This window comes from Falco naumanni, chromosome 1 (genome assembly GCF_017639655.2).
Source record: "Falco naumanni isolate bFalNau1 chromosome 1, bFalNau1.pat, whole genome shotgun sequence".
NCBI lineage: Eukaryota > Metazoa > Chordata > Aves > Falconiformes > Falconidae > Falco > Falco naumanni.
Window position 1 is genome coordinate 67,264,915 of NC_054054.1, and position 21,553 is coordinate 67,286,467.

The 21,553-nt window shown below is 57.2% G+C and overlaps 1 protein-coding gene across 1 annotated transcript; it reads left to right on the forward strand.

Annotated features, from left to right (window-relative positions):
• Positions 1-16,942: 16,942 nt before the first annotated feature.
• On the forward strand, positions 16,943-20,527 carry PITX2 (paired like homeodomain 2). Its single transcript, XM_040597613.1, has 3 exons — positions 16,943-17,171; positions 17,973-18,178; positions 19,855-20,527. Exons 1-3 carry the CDS (start codon positions 16,943-16,945, stop codon positions 20,416-20,418), a joined length of 999 nt encoding a protein of 332 aa, XP_040453547.1. The 3' UTR covers positions 20,419-20,527.
• Positions 20,528-21,553: the final 1,026 nt, after the last annotated feature.

Sequence of the window (21,553 nt, forward strand, 5' to 3'; positions counted from 1 at the left end):
GCCTTCCTCAAGCGATTTCCCCAAATGCTACTGAACACTTTAACCTTTCCAACACAGTGAGACTCTCTAAAGGCTGGGACACAGCCTGACCAGCCGTCCTGGCTGCCCAGCAGCCACCCTGGGGCAGGGGGAGCGCTGCCGAGGGGCTGGCACCGGGGTGGCAGTGCCTTCCCCGTGGAGTGGGGGTCTCGGCACTGGAGCCTCTCCTCACAGCCACGGGATTTACTCAGCCATCCCAGCTAAGCAGCCAGGCTGCTTTTAAGCTCCATTTCCCTTGCTTTCAGCCGGCTCCTTGGGCAGTGAGACCTGTCTTGATGCTGGCCATGTCCTGTCTCCTCCCGCCGTAGAGGAAGGCAGCGGCAGTGTCCCTTCGGCCAGGAGCAGGGCCTCCCCAGGCTGGGCAGGATTTTCCCCTCCTTCTTCTCACCCCACTGCAGGTGGAGGGGAGTGTTCATGATGCCCTGCACTCCTGGACGGGTTTTGTACATGCCTTAGCCACGGGCAAGGAGGCCACGGGCAAGGAGGCACGGCAGGGGCAGTGGGGCTGCCGGAAGGTCACAGCCAGTTCCAGATGGCTTTGAAGGCCAGCTCACGAGACAGCCCTGCCACATGCCAAAACTTGACTGTTGCACCCCAAAATCCCACCCCAAAACTTCAAAGCACACTCAGCACCCCTTCCCAAACTTTTTTTGACAAAAAAAACCCTGGCAGCCACAGGGTGGGAGATGCCTACTGGCGGCCTCCATGGTAAAGTGAGGCAAGCACCATGAGGGCCTGCAGCCAGGGGTGACCCCCACAGGGACAGAGACAGCCCACAAAAAGCAGAAAGAAGACTAAATGGTTTGCTGTAAGGAATTATTTGACACCAGGCAGAGGATGCTGTGTGCACCTACCTTTTCAGCAATGTGCAGTTCAGCAAAGATACAAAAACCTAGGAACAGATCGCAGGTCATTGCACTGGATGGACACGGCACCGTGTGTGAGAGCAGCGCAAAGCCTGAGCCATGCACCCTTACCTCATCTTCTTCGTTAAGCTTCTTCACAATTACATCACACCCAACACACAATAAAAATAAGAAGAGGTCCTTTTTTTGTAACAAAACCACAATACACAGATAATCTGGGGCCATTCTGGCACTTTTTCTCCTTCATCTCCCTCAGAAATGTTCAAAGCCCACAGCCAGAGACCACATGTGAACACTTCGAGTATTTCATAGCTTGAGGGATGGACTGGCAGCAGCAAAGGCAAGTGAGACACAGGAGAAGCAGTCACTTGATGAGCCTGACAGAGGCTCCCTGAAGAGGGTGAGCACAAACACTGCCGGTACTCGCAGCATGAAGGATGGGTCCCTCCATGCTGTGATGGACAGGAGGTGTGACACCTGCCTGCTTTCCAGACAAGAGCAGCCAGGAAGCTGTGACACTGGCAGCACTGTTGTGCTGTACCCGTTTTATGAAAAATGTGACGTCCCCTTCAGCCTACACCTGCAGCACTCACCAGAAGGTCTAATTTTACCTAGTATGGATGAAAATAATTTAAGAACTACACAGAGATCTTGGGTTTCCATAAGCATTGGAAAAAGGTCTTCAAAGCAACACAGAAAGCCATGTAAAAAAAAATCCAAGTGGTACCCCCTTCTAGGATTTCTCTGCTAAGCTCCCAAATCCCCCAAATTTGAATCCAGCTCCTGTAAGATAACAAGGGATGGTTTCATTCATTCCATTTGCTACAACATGACACTGCTGAGAAGGAAGTCCAGTGACAGTACTGCAAAGCAACAGGCGTGTATGGAGAAGACAGACACGTTAAGTATACTGTGCTGGACACAGGATATGAGCAAGCTATGGGCTGAAAAGTCCTGTCACAAATGACTGAAACCATACAACGAGGCTTGAAAATGAGTGCTAGGCCATCTAATCCTTATTGATAAATGTTGCCACCCTACAAACCAGACTTTGAGCAGCTGAGGCTCAACAGAGAGTGGAAGACTAGGGTAAAACTGGACAGTCCTGGTTGCCACCACTGATCAGCTGACCCATTGGAAATGGGAAAGAGGTGGGACACACACAGACAGCAGGGACATCGCCAGGCCTCCTCAATGGGAAGGCATTAAATGTTGGGACTGCTATTTGCTTGGAAACTTTGCACCTTCAAAGCGAACAGCAGCACAAAATGCTAAGCAAAAGCCTGCTGAGCATTCGCAGCCTGGGTCCAGCCACCGTTGCAAGGTGGACAGAAGCAGGGATGCTGAAATAGGTGTTAATCCTGTCCCTCAGCTTTCTGACACCAAAATAAAAAGCAACCGTGCATAAGGCAGGGGTGAAGTGCAAAAAAAAAAGCAGAAAGAAAAAAACAGAGAGAAGGTGGGGAGGAAAAACAATGCCCATAAAGGATGGTTTGCTTTGTCCTGCAGCAACCGCAGCCAGAACAGGAAAGGAATGTGCATGTGTGTGTGCACCATGTGGGACAAAAGCAGCGATTTCTCTGCAGCCAAGAACACTGCTGTCATCTGTCAGTGTTGTACGCCTGTGTACAAGCAACACCAAACACTATTTGCCTTCCAGTGACTTCAACAATAGGTTTCTCGTGTTGCTTTCCTCATCTGAATTTTCCTTTTGGCTCCCCTGCTCGAAGTGTATACATCTACTTTTGATGACACTCAAAACAGCTGGCTGCAGATAAGTCACAGGCTTGCATGTCTGGTGGAGTGTAACACACGCACACACATGTACGCACACACACACACACGCGCACCTCGTCCTGACCTCTCTCCCCTTCTCCTCTGCGAGCTGCTGCATTCGAAATGTTTTATTTTGCAACTCCCTTCCCAGGCTCGCCTCCCTGGCCCCCGAGGGCTGCTCCCAGAACTGCCCTCGGTTCGGGTGAAGGAAAGGGGGGGCGCGGGGGGTGCTCAGCTTTGGCCGCAGTGCGGGAGTGCGGCTTCACGCCGCCGGCCCCACCGCAGCGCCCCGCGACTGTTCCGCGCCCGCGGGCTGGCCGGGTCGCGGCGCCGGTGGACCGGGAGCTGGGGGCTGAGAGGCGGTGGGTGTCTGAATCCGGCGCTGCAGTTACAACGCTGGGAGCGGGCAAGAATAAGAGTTTCTGAGTGGTTAAAAAAGTTCGTGTAAGCAAAGTCTATTACTGTCAAAGACTTCCCCCCCACCTTTTTTTTTTTCCCTATCCCCTCTCCCCTCTTTCTTTCTTTTTTTTTCTTTTTTTTTTAATTTTATTTTTAAGGCAGTTGATGTGGTAATTAAGAATTTGGTGAGAGCCCAGTTAGGTCACCTCGTTTCTCAGATCAGAGCCCCATCAGAAATTCTTTCAAGTGTCCTTCTGCGTCGCCAAAGATGACAACAGCAAATCAATAAGTGCTTGAAATGAAAGGGGTTGCTGGCTAGCCCCCGAGGCTACAGATTTTCGCACCGCCGGTCTTTTTTTTTTTTTCTTTCTTTCTTTTCTCTCTTTTTTTTTTTTTTTTCCTGAACTCCCCGCATTCCTTTGCACTGCCTCTCCTAGAAAGAGCTACCTTTTTATCCCCAGTCTCATGACGAAGGTAAGTGCCCTGTTAGCATCTCTATGACAGGACGGGCCCCCGCCGGCTGTGGCTGCGCTTCCGCGGTCCCAGCAGCCGGGCGCTGCCGGGGAGGTGCAAGCAGCCCCGGCCGAGGGCATCCCGCCCGCCCGGGCAGCGGCGGCTGCCGGCTTGGAGCAACCCGGGGGATATTTGCGCTTCCTCTTCTTTTTTCTTCCTTCCTTCAAAAAAAAAAAAAAAAAAAGAAAAAAAAGAAAAAAAAACCAAACCCCAAAATTAATAGAAGAGGGGTAAAGGATCAAAGAAAAGGGAAATAAATACGGGAATCACGGCGTGAAGCTTAGATTACTCTGTGTTAACAGAGGTTGCTCAGCTCCGGTTCGCACCGTCGTCCCTACCCATCATATGCCCCGATTTAAAATCTTCCTAACGACCGACGTCCTCGGGACGTTTTAATTAGGGAATTCATTAGTGAGCCAATACAGACATTTATATATTCTTTTAGATCAAGTGGTTAAGCGCTAATTTCGAAATTATTATAAAACATTGGAATACGCGAGGCACAGTAATTTTAATTTATATGCAAATCAACGGGTCCATTTGGAATGCTTAATTTTTAACAATTATTGTACTGTAGCATCGGGACGAACCGCCTTGAATGAGCAATTTTGAAACCAGATTTGGACAGGAAGAAAATATTCGAGCAGCCCGACAAATCAATGATGTTTGAGTGTGTTAAACATAGCCAGCTATAGGTATTTACATACTCTTTTGCTGTCAGATAAGGAGCTCAGAGAGGTGGGAGGAGAGGCTGGGGGGGAGACGGGAGGGATTGCTTGCGAGGGCTGAGATCATAATCCCGGAATGAAGAAAGTAAATGGCGGTGAATTGCCCCATCGCACACTTTGGAGGATGACACCCTTCCCCGCCGGTCCCCCGCGCTGCCGGCCGGTGCGAGACCCGGAGGGACGCCTGAAACACAGCTCTGCGCTTAGTCACCGCTAGACACGCTTTGCCTTTTGTTGTTATTGCTGGCTTGCTTTTTTCCTTTTTATTTTTCCTTTTTTTTTTTTTTTCCTTCCCCCGTCCCTGGGCAAAACGCTCCCCAGCCGGCAGCGGGGAAGTAGCCCGGGTCCTCCTTCGACTCGCCCACGCTGAGATCCGGGATCACCCGGGCAGAAGCCCCGCGGCTCCCGCCGCCGTCGGGAGCACCGCTGGCTGCGCCAGGTGCCTGCAAACGGATAATCGCGATAGGCACTTATGAAAACAGCTTTTCCGCCTGTCGGGGCAATGAATAACCCCGGTCCTCTTTCCCAGCGGTTCACAAAGCCGACGCGGCCGCCGGGGAGCCGGGACGGAGGGCTCCCAGCCCCGGCTGCGCACGTCCCGGCCGGGCCGCCGGTGCCGCCTGCCAGCCCGCCGCTGCTCCCTGCTCCAGCCCCCCGAGGAAAGGCTCCTTCGCCTCGTCGGGGTTTTTAAAGCTGTTGTCACTGCGCTGGCGGGAGGGGGGAGCCAGCCTATAAATACAGCCGCCACGGCCTTTGCTTGCCCTGAAATCTATTATTACATTTATTGCTTTGACAGAAGGGGGGGTGGGGGGTGGGGGGATTTGAAATCCGCGTATTAAGTCGGCTCCATAGTTTCCAGACACCCTGGAACCCCTCTTCCACGGCAGCATGTCTAATGTATTCCCTAGCGATTCTGGGCATTAATTAGTTGTTTAATAGGAGTATGACTAAAAATTTAAAAGAAGGATTAGGAGCGTGAAACGTATGTCCAGCTCCTTCCACACACTCGAGGAGGGAATGAAAATCACCCTGTATCTTATGTTTCTCCAGGAGCCATTTGCATTTCCCACCAGCTGCTCACTTCAGCCGCCCCGGCTCCGGGCGGCCGGAGCCCGGCGCTGCGCGGCGCGGAGGCAGGCGCCGCAGCCTGCCTTGCCTTCCCTGTCCAAAACATGACGGGGACGGGGCGCGTAGGGAAGATGCGCACCGGCGCAAGCAAGTTTGCCTTTCCCCAGGAAATGCAAGTGCGCGGTGAGAGCTGAGAGCCCCCCTCGCTCCCGTTCCTCCTTCGGATGCGCGGGGAAACTGGATTTCACCTGGCAGAGCGCTCCCAAGGACAGAAACGCAGGTAGCCAAGGAGACAATTAATTTATTTATTTCTCCCTAGAAAAAACTCCCACGCGGTTTCATTTCTGGCCAGAGGAAGCAATCCTCCCCGCTCGGCGTGGCGACTGCTGCGGCGCCCTGTTCAGGGGACAGGGCAGCGGCAGCGCTGCCGAGTGCGGCTGGGCTTCCCCGGGAGCCGCCGGCAAAACGACCCGCTGGAAACTTGGCTTCTGCCAAGGGTTCGCTCCCCCCCGCCCCGACTCCGGCAATAAATGCGTAGCCCCCTGCCCCCGCCTATAAACAACTAAAATTCACTCCAGGCTGAAAAAAAATAAAAATAGCCACCAATAGATCAGGTGCAGCCTCCGAATTCAGAAAGCGCCTTTTTTATTTTCGCGTGGTCCCTCTATAAAACAAAGCCGCGGAAATGCTGCGACAAAAAGCGATCGCTTTAGTTTGGTCTAAATAGAGATATCCCACTTCGTTATTTTCTTAAGCATGGAAAACAACACAAAATCGAAAAAAAAAAATCCCGTCTGGCGCCAGCTCGGTGTCGTTCGGGCAAAAGAGGGAGAGGGTGCCGTCGTGATTTCTCGCTATCGTCCGTAAACGAGGCAGGACGAGGAAGAGCGTTGAGTGGCAGGGCTTCGGTACCCCGGCCCTGCGCTAGCGACAGGGGCACGAGAAAGACCGCCTGGGATTTTATATATATAGTTAAAAAAACCCCACCACACTACAAAAAAAAAGTGGATTAGAAAAGGAAACCGAGACCTCTCACAATGGACTGGCGATCCCTCTTCACACCTGGTGCAAGGACAGTCGCCGGCCCGGCCCGGGAAACTTTGCCCACAGTTACTCGCGCCCCCCTCCCCAGCTGGGCGGAGCGGGGCGCGCCCTGCGCGGGCGCGGAGGGGCCGCGGCCGTCCTCGCTCACCTCGGTTCTCCTCTGGCTACCTATAGCCCGCCACCGTGCCGCCGCCGCCGCCTGTCCGCCTTCCTCCTGCCCCTGCCCCCTCCGCGGCCGGGAGCTGCCGCCGCCGCGCCCGCGCCCGTACCCGTGCCCGTGCCCGCGCAGCGCCGCGCAGCCGTCCGGCCCGGCCCGGCCCGGCCCCACGGCGGCGGCGGGGCGCGTTCGGCGGAGCTTGTGTGACGTCAGGGTCCGGGGAGGCGGGCGGGGCGGGGCGGGGGGCGCGGGAGGGCCGGGGAAGGAGGGAGCCAGCGGCGGCGCCGGCTCCGCGGCCCCGCAGCCAGCGCAGGAGCCCGGCGCGGCCCCGCCGCCCCCGGCACCACCGGCACCAGCAGCGCGAGCAGCGGGGCGGACAGCGCAGCGGCCCCGGTGAGTGAGGGAGCCCCGGGGGCTGCCGGCGCGGGCGGGACGGGCGCGGGGCTGCGGACCCGGGTGGTCCCGGCTCTGTGCACCCCGGGACGGGCGGCGGGGCAGCGGGGGACGGGCAGGGTGCGGCGGGATCGAGTTGCTGATGTCCCTCCGGGCGACCGCTGCCCGTCCCGTGGGGCTGGCGGCGGGGAGAGCGAGCGCTGCCCCCCGCGCCGTTTCCCCCGTCGTTCCGCCTCCGGCCTCCCCTGGCGGGGCAGACGCCGGGGAACCGGCCCTGCGGAGCGCCCGCGCAAGGCAACGCTTCCCCGCCGCGGAGCCGCGCAGCCGGGCGGGGGGCGGCAGCTGCGCGGGGCCGGCCCGGGGGCGCCGGAGAACGCTGCGGGCGGGTCTGCCGCGCCGGCGGCCGGCTCCGCGGCTGGGACCCCTGGGCACCGCCCGCGGGGGAGCGGCGGGGCCCCGCTGCCGCTGCGGGCACCGCGGAGGGGCAGGCCCCACACGGAGCCCCCCTTTCGTTTGAGAGCCAGCGGCCGCGGGCCCCGCTGAAAACCCTCCCGCCGAGATCACGTACCTCAGTTTCGGGCGTTGCTGAGGTATTTGCTAGGGGACTCGGGTTTGGTGGTTTGGTTTGTGGTTGGTTTTTGGTTTTTTTTTTGGGGGGGGGGGGGGGGGGGAGAGCGGGAGGGAGGGTGTTGTGGTCTTTCTCTCCCTGAAAGACTAGCGCTAGATACCGGTACGGAGTGGGGGGGAATCGCGTGTGACACCCCTTTTCTGTCCGCGCCCGCAGCTGTGGCAGCCCGGGTGCCCCGAGCAGGTTGCTGCTGAGTGGGCCCAGCGGGCCGCGGCGCAGGGGAAGCTCGTACGGCCGGTGCGTTTGCTGGGGCTGTGAGCGCACGGAGGTGCAGAGGTATTTGATTTCGAGCAGAGGAGTGCTCCAAGAAGTGGAAATGGAAAAGCAAGTGGAGGTGCTTTCATTTGAGTCGCCGAGTTGGAGACAATAGGAAAACGCTTCTCGCTCCGCTCGGCCCCGTGCTGCGATGTGGTTTGCAACAAAATTAAAAGAGGATACGGAGAGGAGGAAGGGAAGGAGCAGTACGGGCGACTGGGAGTGAGGAAAGAGTAATAATCCGTCCGGGAAAGGCGCTTCTTTCCGAGGAGACCAGAGATTCAGGAGAGGAAAAACTTGCCCTCGGTGCGTGTGCGTGGGGGGAGCCCTGTGTCTCCACGCGTGAGATAAATCAGCCACCGGGGCAGGCGGCGGGGGAGGGACGCGGCATTTGTCAAGCAGGACTAATCTTGACGGAGACCTATCCCGATTCAAGGACCATCAGAGAAGACTTAAGGTTCTCTTAATCGCCCTTCCGATTAATTCAGGCGCAGCCCGTGTGCTAGGCCCGGCTGCCGGAGGGAGTGGAGTTCCTCCCCGGTGCCCTTCGGCTTTGAGCAGTAACCGCCGTGTCACAACGCGACCCGCGGGAGTCCCGATAACCTCACCTTCCCATTTCTTCCTTCTTTTTCCTTTTGTTTGGGGAGGTTGGTTTTGTACCCCCCCTCTCCCTTTCCTCCCCGTTTTTCCCTAGTCCCATCCTGCCTGCCGCAGGGCGGGCGGCGCGGCCGGGGCCCCGCACTGAGGGCGCTGCGGCTGGCGCTGCTCGTCCCAAACGTGCCTCGGCTCCAGGCTGGCGCATTTCTAAGCACCAGCTAATAATGCGCCTGGTTCAGACATTAAAAAAGAGGCGAAGAAGAGGAAAGATTACCGAAATGATGGTGACATGCAAATTTCCCCCGAAATTATCATAAGTAAACATATGAAGCCTGGACTAATAAAATCCCATCTGTGTTACTTCATATCGAGTTAGTAGAGAGCTGTGATAATGAATTTTGTAATATCTCACGAACAGACATCTCAATCAGGCACTAATCCTGTGATTTTACTGCCCGACCTCTCGGGCCGGGGGAGGCGCCGGCGGCGGCCGGGGAGCGAGGCCTGGGCGGCCGCGCATCTCCCGCCGCGCAGGGGGCCCGGCTGCCAGTCCCCGCTGCCCCCGGCACCCCTGGGACGGGGCTCGGGGTGTCCCAGGGCAGATCATGGCCGCGAGGTTAGGGGACGCTCCTCCACGTCCCCAGATCACGGGGGGTGAAGGGAGGCCGAGCGGTCCGATGGGCTGTGAAATCGCCACGGGGGTTTGCGCCCATCCTGTGGGGTGACTCGAGTGGGACTCGAGGCTGAACCGGGGAGATGGGGCATCGTGCGGGTGGCACCGGGGAAAGGTAGGGGTCCCGCCAGCGTCGTTTTGACCTGGCTCCCGGGGCGGCTGGGTTTCTTTTTTGCATTTGTTTTTCACTCCCAAAATAAGCGTTATAACACTCCGGTGCCTTCGTCTTTTGCAGATAACGGGTAATGGAGTCCAACTGCCGCAAACTTGTCTCCGCCTGTGTTCAGCTAGGTAAGAGAAACCATCTCCCGCCGGGCCGGAGGCACAGCGGCCCCGCTGCCGTGCGGTGCAGTGCGCGGGTGCGGAGCCAGGCGGGGCAGCCCCCGGGAAGCGGCGCCGTCTCCGCGGAGGGGTGCGCAGCAGCTCGCGCTGACTACCTCTCCCCTGTGTCCCCCCTCGTGTCCCCGTCCCCAGGGGTGCAGCCCACCGCCGTCGAGTGTCTTTTCTCCAAGGAGGCGGACATCAAAAAGGGGGAGCTCAGCGAGGCGCCGGAGGGCCGCAAGGAGCCCGCCGGCAGCAAGCTCCTGGGGCGGCCGCCCCCCAGCGCCAATGGTAAGCGGCGGCCCCTCCGCGCCCCTCCGCGGGCCGCGCTGCCGGGGCGGCGGGCGGTAGCTCCGCGACGAGCCCCCCTGCGCGGCGCCAGGGCGCCCCCTGCTGCCCGCCGGCTGCGCGGCGCGGCTTTACGCCCGGGCGCCACTTGCGCCTGAAGATGCGCGGCCGCGGGGAAAGGGAAGAGGGGCTGCGCGGGCGTCCCCGCGGCTGCAGGCGCGCACTAACACCCGCCGCCAGCGCGTGTCCGTCCCCCCCCCCCCCGCCATAAGCATCGCTGTCAGCACGCCTCCCAGGTACTCGCAGCGTCGCTCTCGTACTTATTTTTATTTTCTATTTTTTGCCATCCCCGCCCACAAACAAGCCGCCAGCCCTCTCCTGCCCCCAGAGGCAGGCACCCCCGCAGCACCCCGTCCGCAGGCAGAGCGAGCTCCTGTCTTTTCTTCCCCAGCCTGTTCCAGGGGGTCTGGTACGGGAGCCCAAGGGGTGGTAAAGAAAAACAGCAATGCAAACACATTACAAAGAAGAAAACAAGTGCTCTGTATTTCGAGAGACTGTTTAATCCAAGATAAACGTAATTTTGTTTAAATAAAATATATTAACCTGAATTAATAATACAGGAAACTAGAGTGAATTAATAATGCACGTATTCCCGGTCTCGCGGTTAAACACTTCCTCGTAAGAATACTGTATTAACCCTGTTTGGCCAAACAGCTCGCTATTTCTCAAATAACATCCAGTGATTCCAGGAGGAGCCACGTCCCCTTCCCGAGTCCACCCTCCCCCGGAGACTTTAAGCGAGATTTGCTAGCTGGGCATCAAAACCCCTAGAAGAAACGCTTAGGCTAAAGGAAGGTTAGCGAGCAAAATCCGGGGTAATTCCAAACGCGAAGGTATTACGAGCCGATAATTTTTAATCCCGGAAACATACATGATATTAAATTGTGCACAAATAGGCTTTACCGGGGTCTGGCACTTTTTCCCTCGGCCGGTAATAAGTGTTAAATAACGTGGAAAGGAAGGGTGACATTGCTTTATATATGGTTTGCAAATAAGAAAGGCCTTTTTACCCTCCCCTGCCTTTTCCTCCCGATGAACAGGTGGTCTTAATCAAAGCCCTTAGCACAATCTAATGGGAAAGTGGGGACCTTTCTGATATAATAAATTTATGAGCCCTTCCAAGTCAGCTTTATTCGACTAAGTATTTATAAAAGTAATATCCACATATGCTCCCTGACACGGTAACTTTTACTTCCTCTGCCGAGAAACAAATGGTTATTTTCTTAACCATCAATTATGAACCCGGATTATTGTAGTACACGCAAAATTTCCTGCCTCGTTACCGTATCAGCCGGTCTGTTTTTTACTCGCCGGGCTGCAGGGGAAATTGCTATCTAAACACCTTTAATGCCATTAATTAAAATATAAGTCCTGAGCCGCAGAAGCAACGCGGGGTTGCCTGACCATTAAAACCTTGGCATTTACGGGGAAGGGAGGTGCGGACGAGCGCGGGTGCGGATGTATCCCTGCAGGCGCGGGGGCGATCCTTGCGTGCAGCTCCAGCCCGCGTCTCTGTGCGATGGATAATGGCAAGTCCTGAGACGCCCTGAGCTGCCCGGGCGACTTGCTGCAAATTGTAGAAATCACGGGTGGTTTTTTCTCGTGATTCGGACGGGGTTTGTTGGGTCCTGACTCTCATTTGCTTTTAAACGCACGAGGTTCGTTGATTTTTGTTTTACCTGGCCGTCAGGACTCGATGCTTTATGGGGTTTACCTGGCAAAAAGCCTGTTCCGTGGGGCGGGCTGGGTGGGAGGTGGGGGTTACTCGGGACCCCGTCTGTCAGAGTTCCGTTTCGGGAATTTACGAGGGCGGGCAGCTGATTTCGCCTGTTAGGAACCTTCGGTGGGAACAAGGGGAATAATGCCTAAGTAGCAGCGTTGGTAACAATAGCAAAAAATGCGAATGTTTGGTCAAATCGATGCTCCGCGAAAGGAGGAAACGAAATTCAGGAGACCCTCCAAAACGGTGCGGGCGCCCTGGCTTCCCGCGGGGAGGGAGGGATATTCCAGAAAAAACGTGTCCGTGGCCACGCCGGGGAAAGGAAAATGGGAAAGTATGAAAATATTATTGCAGCCTAGAGTGTCAAAGGGAGCCCGGCGGGTGTCACGTTTACCCGGAGAGACGGGGAAATCGCTGCTGGGTGATCGGTTCCGCGCAATTAGGAAAAGTTCAGCACATGCTTCGGCTGCCCCACAGCACGCGTGAATGGGTGCTGGTGGGCTTATTCGAATAACTTCTGTGCAGGGCGGGAGGGTGCTTAAACTCTGTGTGTGTGTACATCTCTCTCTCTGTATATATATAATCTATACAATTTGTTAGTTCTGTGAATTCTGCTTAAGGAATCCTTTCCTGTAATCGATAATCTGGGTATTGCTGAAACAGCAGGCTCCAACATAAAACGTTGAAATTACATTCCGCCTTGTATCGCCGTTCAGCATCGCAAATTGGTTGTTTCAACTCTTTAAAAAAAATATTGTTTGGTCTGAATATTCCGTAATTTAACATCTCTTTCAAAAACAAAACCAAAAAACCCGACGCTGATTCAGCTTTCCGCTCAGGTCAGCTGCAGATACGGCAGCGTGCAAAGCAAAGGTCCCCGGTGCCTTTTTTTGAGCCCCGGGACGAGGTGGGTGCGCAGCCTCCGCCCCCGCGGGAGGGAACGGGCGCGGGGGAGCCGAGGCGGAGCCGCCGCGGGGGGGGCCGGAGGCAGAGCCCAGCGGCACCCTCGCCGCCACACAACGTGGCCAAATTTGTCCCCGCAGTTGTGACCCGAGCGGCGGAGCCGGGGTCTCCCCGGGCCGAGGCGGAGGCGCTCCGCCGCTACGCTGTCCCTGCGCGGCGCCGGGGAAGCTGCGCGGCCCCTCCTGCAGCCCCCGCCAAGCGCAAGTTAAAAGTTATTTATTGCGCTTCGGATATATAATTCCGCTCCCCCCACGCACCCCCCCTCGTCGTCTGAGAATAATATATGCAGCAGTTGTTAGCCTCACTCCAGGGAAAACTAAATGTATAACGAAAGCTTATTCGTGAGTAGGAATATACTAACGGAACAATCTGATGTCTTCTTAATCCTATGTAAAAAGCTCTGTAGTCTTCCTAATATTGACTGAATGGGTAATTAATGGCTCTTCATCGAGGAGAATACCCGGTAATCCGAGATAGGCGAAAGACAACAAGCCAAAGGTAAAAGACAACAGGACTAGCTGGAGACTCCACATAAGAACCAATTTATCCATTTAGGAGAGTATTACGCCTAGAAACAACGATCCCGTAAGGAGATAAAGGAAAAGTGGGAAAATAAATAACCCGCAGTAGGTCTGGCCGCCCCCCCGCGGCACCCGCGGCCGAGCAGCTCAGCCCCCGGCCCCGCTCCCGGCCCGCCCGCCTCCCGCACCGGGGCCGGTACCGGGGATCCCGGGCCGCCAGCTGCGGGAGGTCAAAAATCACCCTCGGAAAAAAACTCAAAACCTCAACCCCCTTCCCCGAAATTAAAAAGGAAATTGAGAAGGTGGGGCGGGGTGGGGAGCAGCCCCAGTTCCCCGTTTTTCGCAGCCGGCGGGATGCTCTCCAGCCCACTGGGGCGCGTCCCCGGCAACCCCTGCAGCGCCGAGAGAAGGGGGAAAGGAGGAATTCCTCCAAATAGGTGTTTTAGGGGAAAGGAGGAATTCCTCCAAATAAGTGGTTTTGGGGGGGTGGCACCCCGCGCAGCAGGCGCGGACAGTCGGTACGCAGGTGAGCCGGCCGGGGTGGCTTCGCGGTCAGGACCCGAGCCTGAAGGGGGACGGGAGCTTCCAGCAGAAAAAAAGTAATATTAAAAACACTTTTGACATTTTAATTGAAACCTTTACCGCTAATATATTACTTGGGTGACTACAATTAGGTTGTTTTTCGGTTGGCTGACAGCTTTTAAAATATTATTTCACTCGGGAAATAAAAGCTTCATCTCAGATTATAGGTGGGTATTTTTGGATTTACGTGATTTACGGTCACCATGACAACTAATGCTGCGTGGCAGCTCCCCTCCTGTCCGGGGTGGGGGAGTTTTAATCAAAGGCACGTAGGGAAGTGCCGGCACGCTCTCCCTTTGGGCTGCCGGGGCCCGGGCCGGTGCTGTGCCTCGCTTTTGGGGACGCGGGGACGGCCGGGGGGTCTGTCCCGACCGGGGCTGGGGAACGCGGGGCTGGCGTCGGGGAAGGTGTGGGAGGGCTGCGCGGTGGCTGGGCCCCGCTCCTCCTCTCCCCTTCCTTGGGGGGCGCGGGGACCCGCCTGCCCCCGCGAGTGTCCCGGGACAGAGGGAGGGGCGGGCCGGGCAGCGGCCCTGCGCCCTGAAAGAGCATCTAGCGCGTAAAAACCGCTCAGCGCCGGGCAGCCGGGAGGGACATTTCGTTTCGAGTCGCGGCGGAAGAAGCCAGCATTTCTTCCAAATCTACTAAAAATAAATGAATGCAAATAAAGAAAAGAAAAGAAAAGGAGGGAGGGAGGGGGCTCACTGCGAGAGGGCTGCATTGCCCCGTTGGAAAAAAAAAAAGGGAGGGGAATACCGCCGTATCCCCTCTCCCTCCGCCTCCCCCTCCCCAGGGTTTTGCAGGCTGGTTGCAACCCCGACGTGGGGGCTGGAGAAGGGCAGCGTCCCCTCCCGGTCCCCCTTGCAGCGAGGCCGAGGCCGCGCCCGCCTGCCGGGGCCGGAGCAGCCCCCTGGCCGCAGCCCTGGCCCGGTCCTGGCGTGGGGAAAGGCGGGGGGGGCGGGGGGGGGGGGGGGGGGGTGGGGGAATTCTGGGTGCAGGACCACGGAGGTAGCGAGAGGTTAAGAAGAAACGAGGATATGATTGGTAAACAAATTGTGCAGAATGGAGCTGGATTCATATTGACTTAGTTATAGGTCATCTGCTGCCGGTGCAAAGGGAGGAAATATTTACTTTACACATATACTTTATGATCTTGGGGGAATTAGAGGAAATTCAATAAGAAAACGGCTAGAATAATTTTAAACCCCCTATTTAAAAGACTTAAGCAAATTAGAGTCTTATCAGATTAAAATCCACTACAAATGTAAGAGCATTGTCTCTGTCGAAACGCTGTGGGGTCTGAGGAAAGAGATTCTTTGCCAAATCTCAGGGATAAAAACACGTCATTTAAACACCAGATAATGAGCAGAATGTAAATTAATTTAACCTTCTTTACTAACAGGCTGCGAAAGTATTATGTATAATTTAGCGACAAGTAAGATTGCGAGGGGATGATATGTACCTCGAACGAGCATCAGCGGCTAAGAAGGACCCTTGCGGGGGGCAGTGGGTGGGAAGCAACGGGGTACAGAAGGGTTTGGACGCTGGGATGTGGGTGCGGAGGGCCACATCAAGGGGAGCTTTCGGTAACTTTTCGAAGCCCATGCCCGTGCAGAGCAACTGGAGACAGGGGCGCAACCTGCCTTTTCCACGCTCGGGCTCCCCATTAGTAACAGGGCAGCGACGCCCGGGGGGGTAGGGCTCAGGGGGAGGCTCCTCTGTCCCGAGAGGTCCTGACCAACACGCGAGGGCAACCTGCCCCCACGTTAGACCCGCTGGAAACAGCCCCGCTGCTCCCTCCTCCTACGAGACCCGGGCCCGCAGCGGCCTCGCCCCGCGCTAGCAGCGGGCCCGCGGCGGGGACCGGGACACAGCGCAGCCCGTCCCTCCGCGGCCCGGGGGCGAGGGGTCAGGCCCTGCCCTCTCGCCCCCCAGACCGCGGAGGGGGGTCGCCCGGGAGGTCGTGTGTGAGGGGGGCGTATGCCGGAGCCCGGCCCGGTGCGGGGCTTGGCCAGCCGCCGCAAACGGTTCTCGTGGGCGCGGGTTCGGGGGCTGCTGTGGCTGCCGCGCCGGGAAGCGGGACGGTCCCCGCCGAGAGGGGGGAACGACCCTGCGGGTAACTGCACGAGTGAGGTGTAACGCCGTGGTGGAAGAACCTCCTTGGCGGCTCGCTGGTGGGAGCCCGGCTGCAAGGAGGGGACGGGAACGGCAGTGCTAACGAGGGAATTTTCCCCCCGTTTTCTCAGCGGTCAGTGCGGGCGGAGGGAGACCAGGCAGCTGGCGAGCGCGGGGATTCAGGCGCTCGGGGGCCGGGATGCACACGCTCTTCCTTCCTCCCCCGAGTGCGATGGGAAGCTTCCCGTCGCCGCGCCGCAGCGGGGTGGTTATTGTTGTCCTTCGTGTTGAGTTGTCGCTGCAGCTGTTACTGCTACTATGGCTGTCACCAGCCAAAGACCCGTCGCCTCACGGGCCCGAGCCCCCTCCCATTTTTCTTCCGCCCCTTTCATAACGAGGGAATGGGGCCTGGGGCTTCCCCGCTTCCTTCCTACTTGCGGCCGCCCCTCTGTCAGCGCCGAGCTTCCCGCTTCTCACCCCCGCGGCTCTGCGAGTGCGGAGGGGCGCGGAGCGGGGCGGGCGTGCCCGGAGCCGCCCCGACGGGGCGCCCCGTGGGCCGGCCGGCGGAGGCCGGGCTCCCCGGGCGCGGGTACCACCGCGGGGCAAACCGGGCGGAAAACGCCAGGTTTGGGGGGGGTGGGCGCCCGCTGCCTGGCGAGCGCGGAGGGCGGGGCGGGGCGGGGCGCGGCGGGCTGTGGAGGGGCGGGGCGGGGGCGGGGGCGGGGCGGGGCGGGTGACGTCCGGCGCGGGGAAGGCCGCCGCCGGTTTAAGATGTCAGGCCAAGAGGGAAGCGGCTGAGCTGATGCGGTGCGGGGCCGGCCGCGGCGCGGCGCGGGTCCATGCGCGGGCAGCGGAGAGGAGCGCCCCGCGGAGCGCCGCCGCGCCTCGCCGCCCCCGCCCCGCGGAGCCCCGCGGCGGGCCGGGGGCCGCCGGCCGGGGAGCAGCCGTGTCGTTGTGACGGCTTTTGCAGGACCGGACTCGCCCGCTCGCCTGTCGCCGCCGCGCCCCCCCGGGCGGCGGGGGCTTCTGGGCTCGCCGTGCCGCCCGGGCGCTAGCCGAGCGCCGCCCCGCCCCGCCGCGGCTCCCATCCTAGCAGCCCTGACCCCCCCGCTGCCGCGGGGTTGCTCCGGAGGGGGCGCCGCGCCGACCCTCCTACACGTACCGACACCTACAGACACACGCACACCTTCTCCTATCGACCCCCCAGGCGCGCACGTAGACTTTGGCGTCCTTTTGCCGATGAACTGCATGAAGGACCCGTTAAGCCTGGAGCGCCTGGGAGCCGGGAATAAGCTGTGCTCCTCCTCACCTTCCTCCTCCTCTTCTTCATCATCTTGCCACCACCACCAGCCCGCGCTGGCTATGGCGACGGCGCTGGCGCCGGGGCAGGCGCGCTCCTCCCTGGAGTCCGCCAAGCACCGGCTGGAGGTGCACACCATCTCCGACACCTCCAGCCCCGAGGCAGCAGGTAAGAGGGGGCGAGCGGCAGGGACCCCCCCGGGCACCCCGCTGACCTGCCCCGGGCCGGCCGGCACCCCGCGGCCCGCGATGCGCCGCCGCCGCCCCTCTCTGCCCGGGAGCGCCCCACGCCCCATCCGGGGCACGTTTCGTGCGTGGGTTTTTTGCGTGCGGTGTCTGTGTGCCGGTGTACAGGGAGATAACGACATGTGTAAGCGTAGGCGAATAGCATGTACACCGGTGGACCAATTGTATGGATACAGACGGGTGAATAGCACGGACACGGACAAATAATGTAGATACAAATCGGCGAGTAATACGGGTATAGACGGACAAATAATACGGATGTAGGTGGGCGAACGATGTGGGTACAGATGGGCGAATAATGCTGATACTGGCAGAGGAACAGCACGATACAGGCAGGCGAATAATATGGGTATAGATAGGGAAGTAATGCGGATTGCACGTATACAGATGGGGGAATAATATGGATACAGGTAGGTGAAAAGCTCGCAGATATCCATAGGCGAAAAATTCCATACAGACAGGCGAGAGGCGGCTCCGTGGCGGTGGCTGACCCGTCGGGAGGAGCCGCCCGCGGGGCGCGGAGGGGCCGCGGCGGCGGGAGGCGGCGCGGGTTAATCATTACCCCGCCGAGCCGCGTCCGGGGCTGTCTGCGGGGCTCGGCAGCGCCGGGGACAAGCCCTTCCCCGGCCGCTGGAGAAGAGGCTTCGGAGGCTGAGGCACCCTCGTTTTCCGCCTTCTTGTTTTTTGTTCCCCCCCCCCCCCCCCCCCCCCCCCCCCCTTACAGAGAAAGATAAGAGCCAGCAGAGCAAGAATGAGGATGCGGGGCCCGAGGACCCCTCCAAGAAGAAGAGGCAGCGGCGGCAGCGAACTCACTTCACCAGCCAGCAGCTGCAGGAGCTGGAGGCCACCTTCCAGCGGAATCGCTATCCGGACATGTCCACCCGGGAGGAGATCGCCGTCTGGACCAACCTCACCGAGGCCAGGGTTAGGGTAAGTCCCGACACGACACCCCTGCTCTGAGCAGCGGGGGTCGCGGGGGGTGGGGGGTGGGTGTGCGGAGGGGGAGGGGAGGAGGGCTGAAATGTTTGCAGCTGCTTTCGATTTCGGTTTGTATGCAAACTTCAGAGCCTTTGCACAAAAGCAGGGCAGAGCAGGACATTTCTGTCAAAGCGAGACAGATTGGGACCTCTCTCTCTCCGGAATATGGTTTGCTGCACGTTTCGCCCTCACCGTGCAATGCGTCCTGCTCCTTTTGATCGAAACGCTAATGAAAACATTAGCCAAGAAAGCAACTTGGAACAGGCTGCAACCTGCGCTGCCTCTAATGAGAAAAAGATGTAAAATACACAAGGGCTTTTGCTTCACTCCGAGGCGCTCCCGACGTGCCCTTCCTTGCATTTTCCTTTCTTTTGGTTTCACAATTCGACGAGCGTCTCTCTCCGCCCTTTCCCCCCTCTGAGATTTATGGGACCATCACTGCGCGGCAGATACCGAGGCCGGATCCTGCTGGCGCGCAAACGCCGCGCTGAGGGGTAAAAACAAAAAACCCCACCACTCCCCCTAAAAAGCCCCCGAGCGGGCCGAACCCCCCGATGTTTGAAAATCCCACCTGAACTCCCTCCCCGCGGTCTCTCAGGAAAGCGAGACAGAGCGGGGGCCAGCTGCGAGCGAGGCCGGCAGGGTGCGGAGCGGGCCCCGCCGGAGCACGGAGCCGTGTCGGTCGCGGGGCGGCTTTTGCGGGGGTGTGGGGGGGTCGGTTTCGGGCGGCGCGGTGTCACCAGACGAGGCCCGTCCCCGTGGTGCCTGGGCGGCCCCTGCCTGCCTGGGCCGCGTGGGCTCCAATACACACGGTGAGGCCGCTGCTGGCGGCTGCTCGACGGGTCAGACGCCCAGATGTGGATTGGGAGAGGGCACGTTTTCCCATTGTCTGCGGGGAGGGTCCCTTAGAGCTCATTTAGCACGTTGTTAAACGGCGATGTGCCCCCCCCCCCCCTTTTTTTTTTTCTTTTTATTTTTTTTTTTTTTTCGCCAAAGAGCAGTGGAACAAGTTTGTTTAGAAAGTGATTTTCGCCTCTGGAAGCTTTCGCGCAGGAGAAACTTGTAGCATTAACAAACTGAAACAAGGATTTATTAGTTGCTGGCTTCCCCCTCCTTCCCCGTAATAGGAAACATCGCCTTAAAATTCCGCGGGTTTCCAGGCGTTTTGCCTTCGCTTTTGCACTTTTGTATTTCCCCTGGATGGCTCCAGTGCGGAATAAGCCGGGAAGTGGAAGAGAAACGAGGGAGGGGGGAAAAAAAAAAAAAAAAGACAAGGAAGGGTTGGCCTCCGTGGCGCGAATTAAGCATCGCAAAATTATGGGGGGAGGGGGGGGGGGGGGCGGGCATGGATCTGCCTTGCGAAAGCCCGGTGTCACCGGGGCCCGGGGGATGCTCGGTGGCCCCGGCGGCATGTCGCTGCCCCAGCCCAGCGCGGGGCTCTGCGGAGGAGGAGGCAAACCTGTATGTGTGTATATATATCTGTGTGTACACATTATATATATATATATCTATCTATATGGACATACTCGGCTGTTACTCCTAGAGCTTGCGAAGGGCTACAGCGGTGGTGGTTCCTGACTAACTCTCATCTCGCATCTCCCTCCCACCCTCTCCCCCCATTTCCAAAGGTTTGGTTCAAGAACCGCAGAGCCAAATGGAGAAAGAGAGAAAGGAATCAGCAAGCTGAGCTTTGCAAAAACGGCTTTGGTCCACAGTTTAACGGCCTTATGCAGCCCTACGATGACATGTACCCCGGCTACTCGTACAACAACTGGGCAGCCAAGGGCCTGACCTCCGCTTCCCTCTCCACCAAAAGCTTTCCTTTCTTCAACTCCATGAATGTCAACCCTCTGTCTTCTCAGAGCATGTTCTCCCCTCCAAACTCCATCTCCTCCATGAGTATGTCTTCAAGCATGGTACCCTCTGCAGTCACCGGGGTCCCCGGCTCCAGCCTCAACAGCCTGAATAACTTGAACAACTTGAGCAATCCCTCCCTGAATTCTGCAGTGCCAACGCCAGCCTGTCCTTATGCTCCTCCAACACCTCCATATGTTTATAGGGACACATGTAACTCGAGCTTGGCGAGTCTGAGACTTAAAGCCAAGCAGCACTCCAGTTTTGGCTATGCCAGTGTGCAGAACCCCGCTTCCAACCTGAGCGCTTGCCAGTACGCGGTGGACAGACCCGTGTGAGACACCCAAGTAGGAAACACTGCATGGGAATCCCTCCCCATTTCCCACAGAGACTGAGAATTACACTAGAAAGTAATAGGCACTAGAGAGACAGAGAAAGAAAGAAAAATCAGAGGGGGGGGGGGGGCAAGAGGGAAAAAAAAAAAAGAGGAAACCACTGAAATAAGATAGTTCCTTTGTTTTCAAAGGGCCTCCTACAGATTCTGAGATCTTTCTTTCACTAAGAGTATTTCAACAGTTACAAGGACATATATATATATATATGGACAAATGTTTGACTGGATATGATATGACATTTTAATGTTACTATAAGCTTGTTATTTTTTAAGTTTAGCATTGTTGACATAAAAATGACTGAAAGGATGTATATATATCGAAATGTCAAATTAATTTTATAAAAGCAGTTGTTAGTAATATCACAACAGTGTTTTTAAAAGGTTAGGCTTTAAAATAAAGCATGTTACACAGAAGCGATTAGGATTTTTTCGCTTGCGAGCAAGGGAATGTATATACTAAATGCAACACTGTATGTTTCTAACATATAATTATTGAAAAATAATTTGTGTGAATATCAGTTTTAGAATAGTACCTCTGGTGGATGCAATGATGTTTCTGATATTGCAATGTAAAACATGCCCTGTGTATAACATTTCGTACAATATTATTGTTTTACTTTTCAGCAAACATGAAAAAAATGTGTTTTATTTCATGGGAGTAAAATATACAGCATACAGTTTTGTCTGGATTTTTATTTACTGAGCCAAGCTGCGCAGCGGTCTGCAGTGATTGACTGATCGTTGACACTGGATCTCGTTCTCTGGAAACACAGGGCAGTACTTTTTATTGCAATACAAATAAATGCTGGCGCTTTTTTTTTTTCCACGTAAAAAAAAAAAAAAAAAATCCCCCGCGCTAACTTTGTACGCTAGAGAAACGCGGGGCTTGGACACGCTGCCTTCCGTGCAGCAGGATCCCTGTATTCCTACCGCAGCCCCGAGGAAATATGGATTATTTGACATCGTTGGCCTCGAGAACTACCAGCCACAAAGTTGCTGTATCTCGAGCATAAATTTCTCCCGCTGTGAAGGAAGCTTTTATTACATTAAAGAAGAAGGGGGGGGGGGGGGGGGAACCG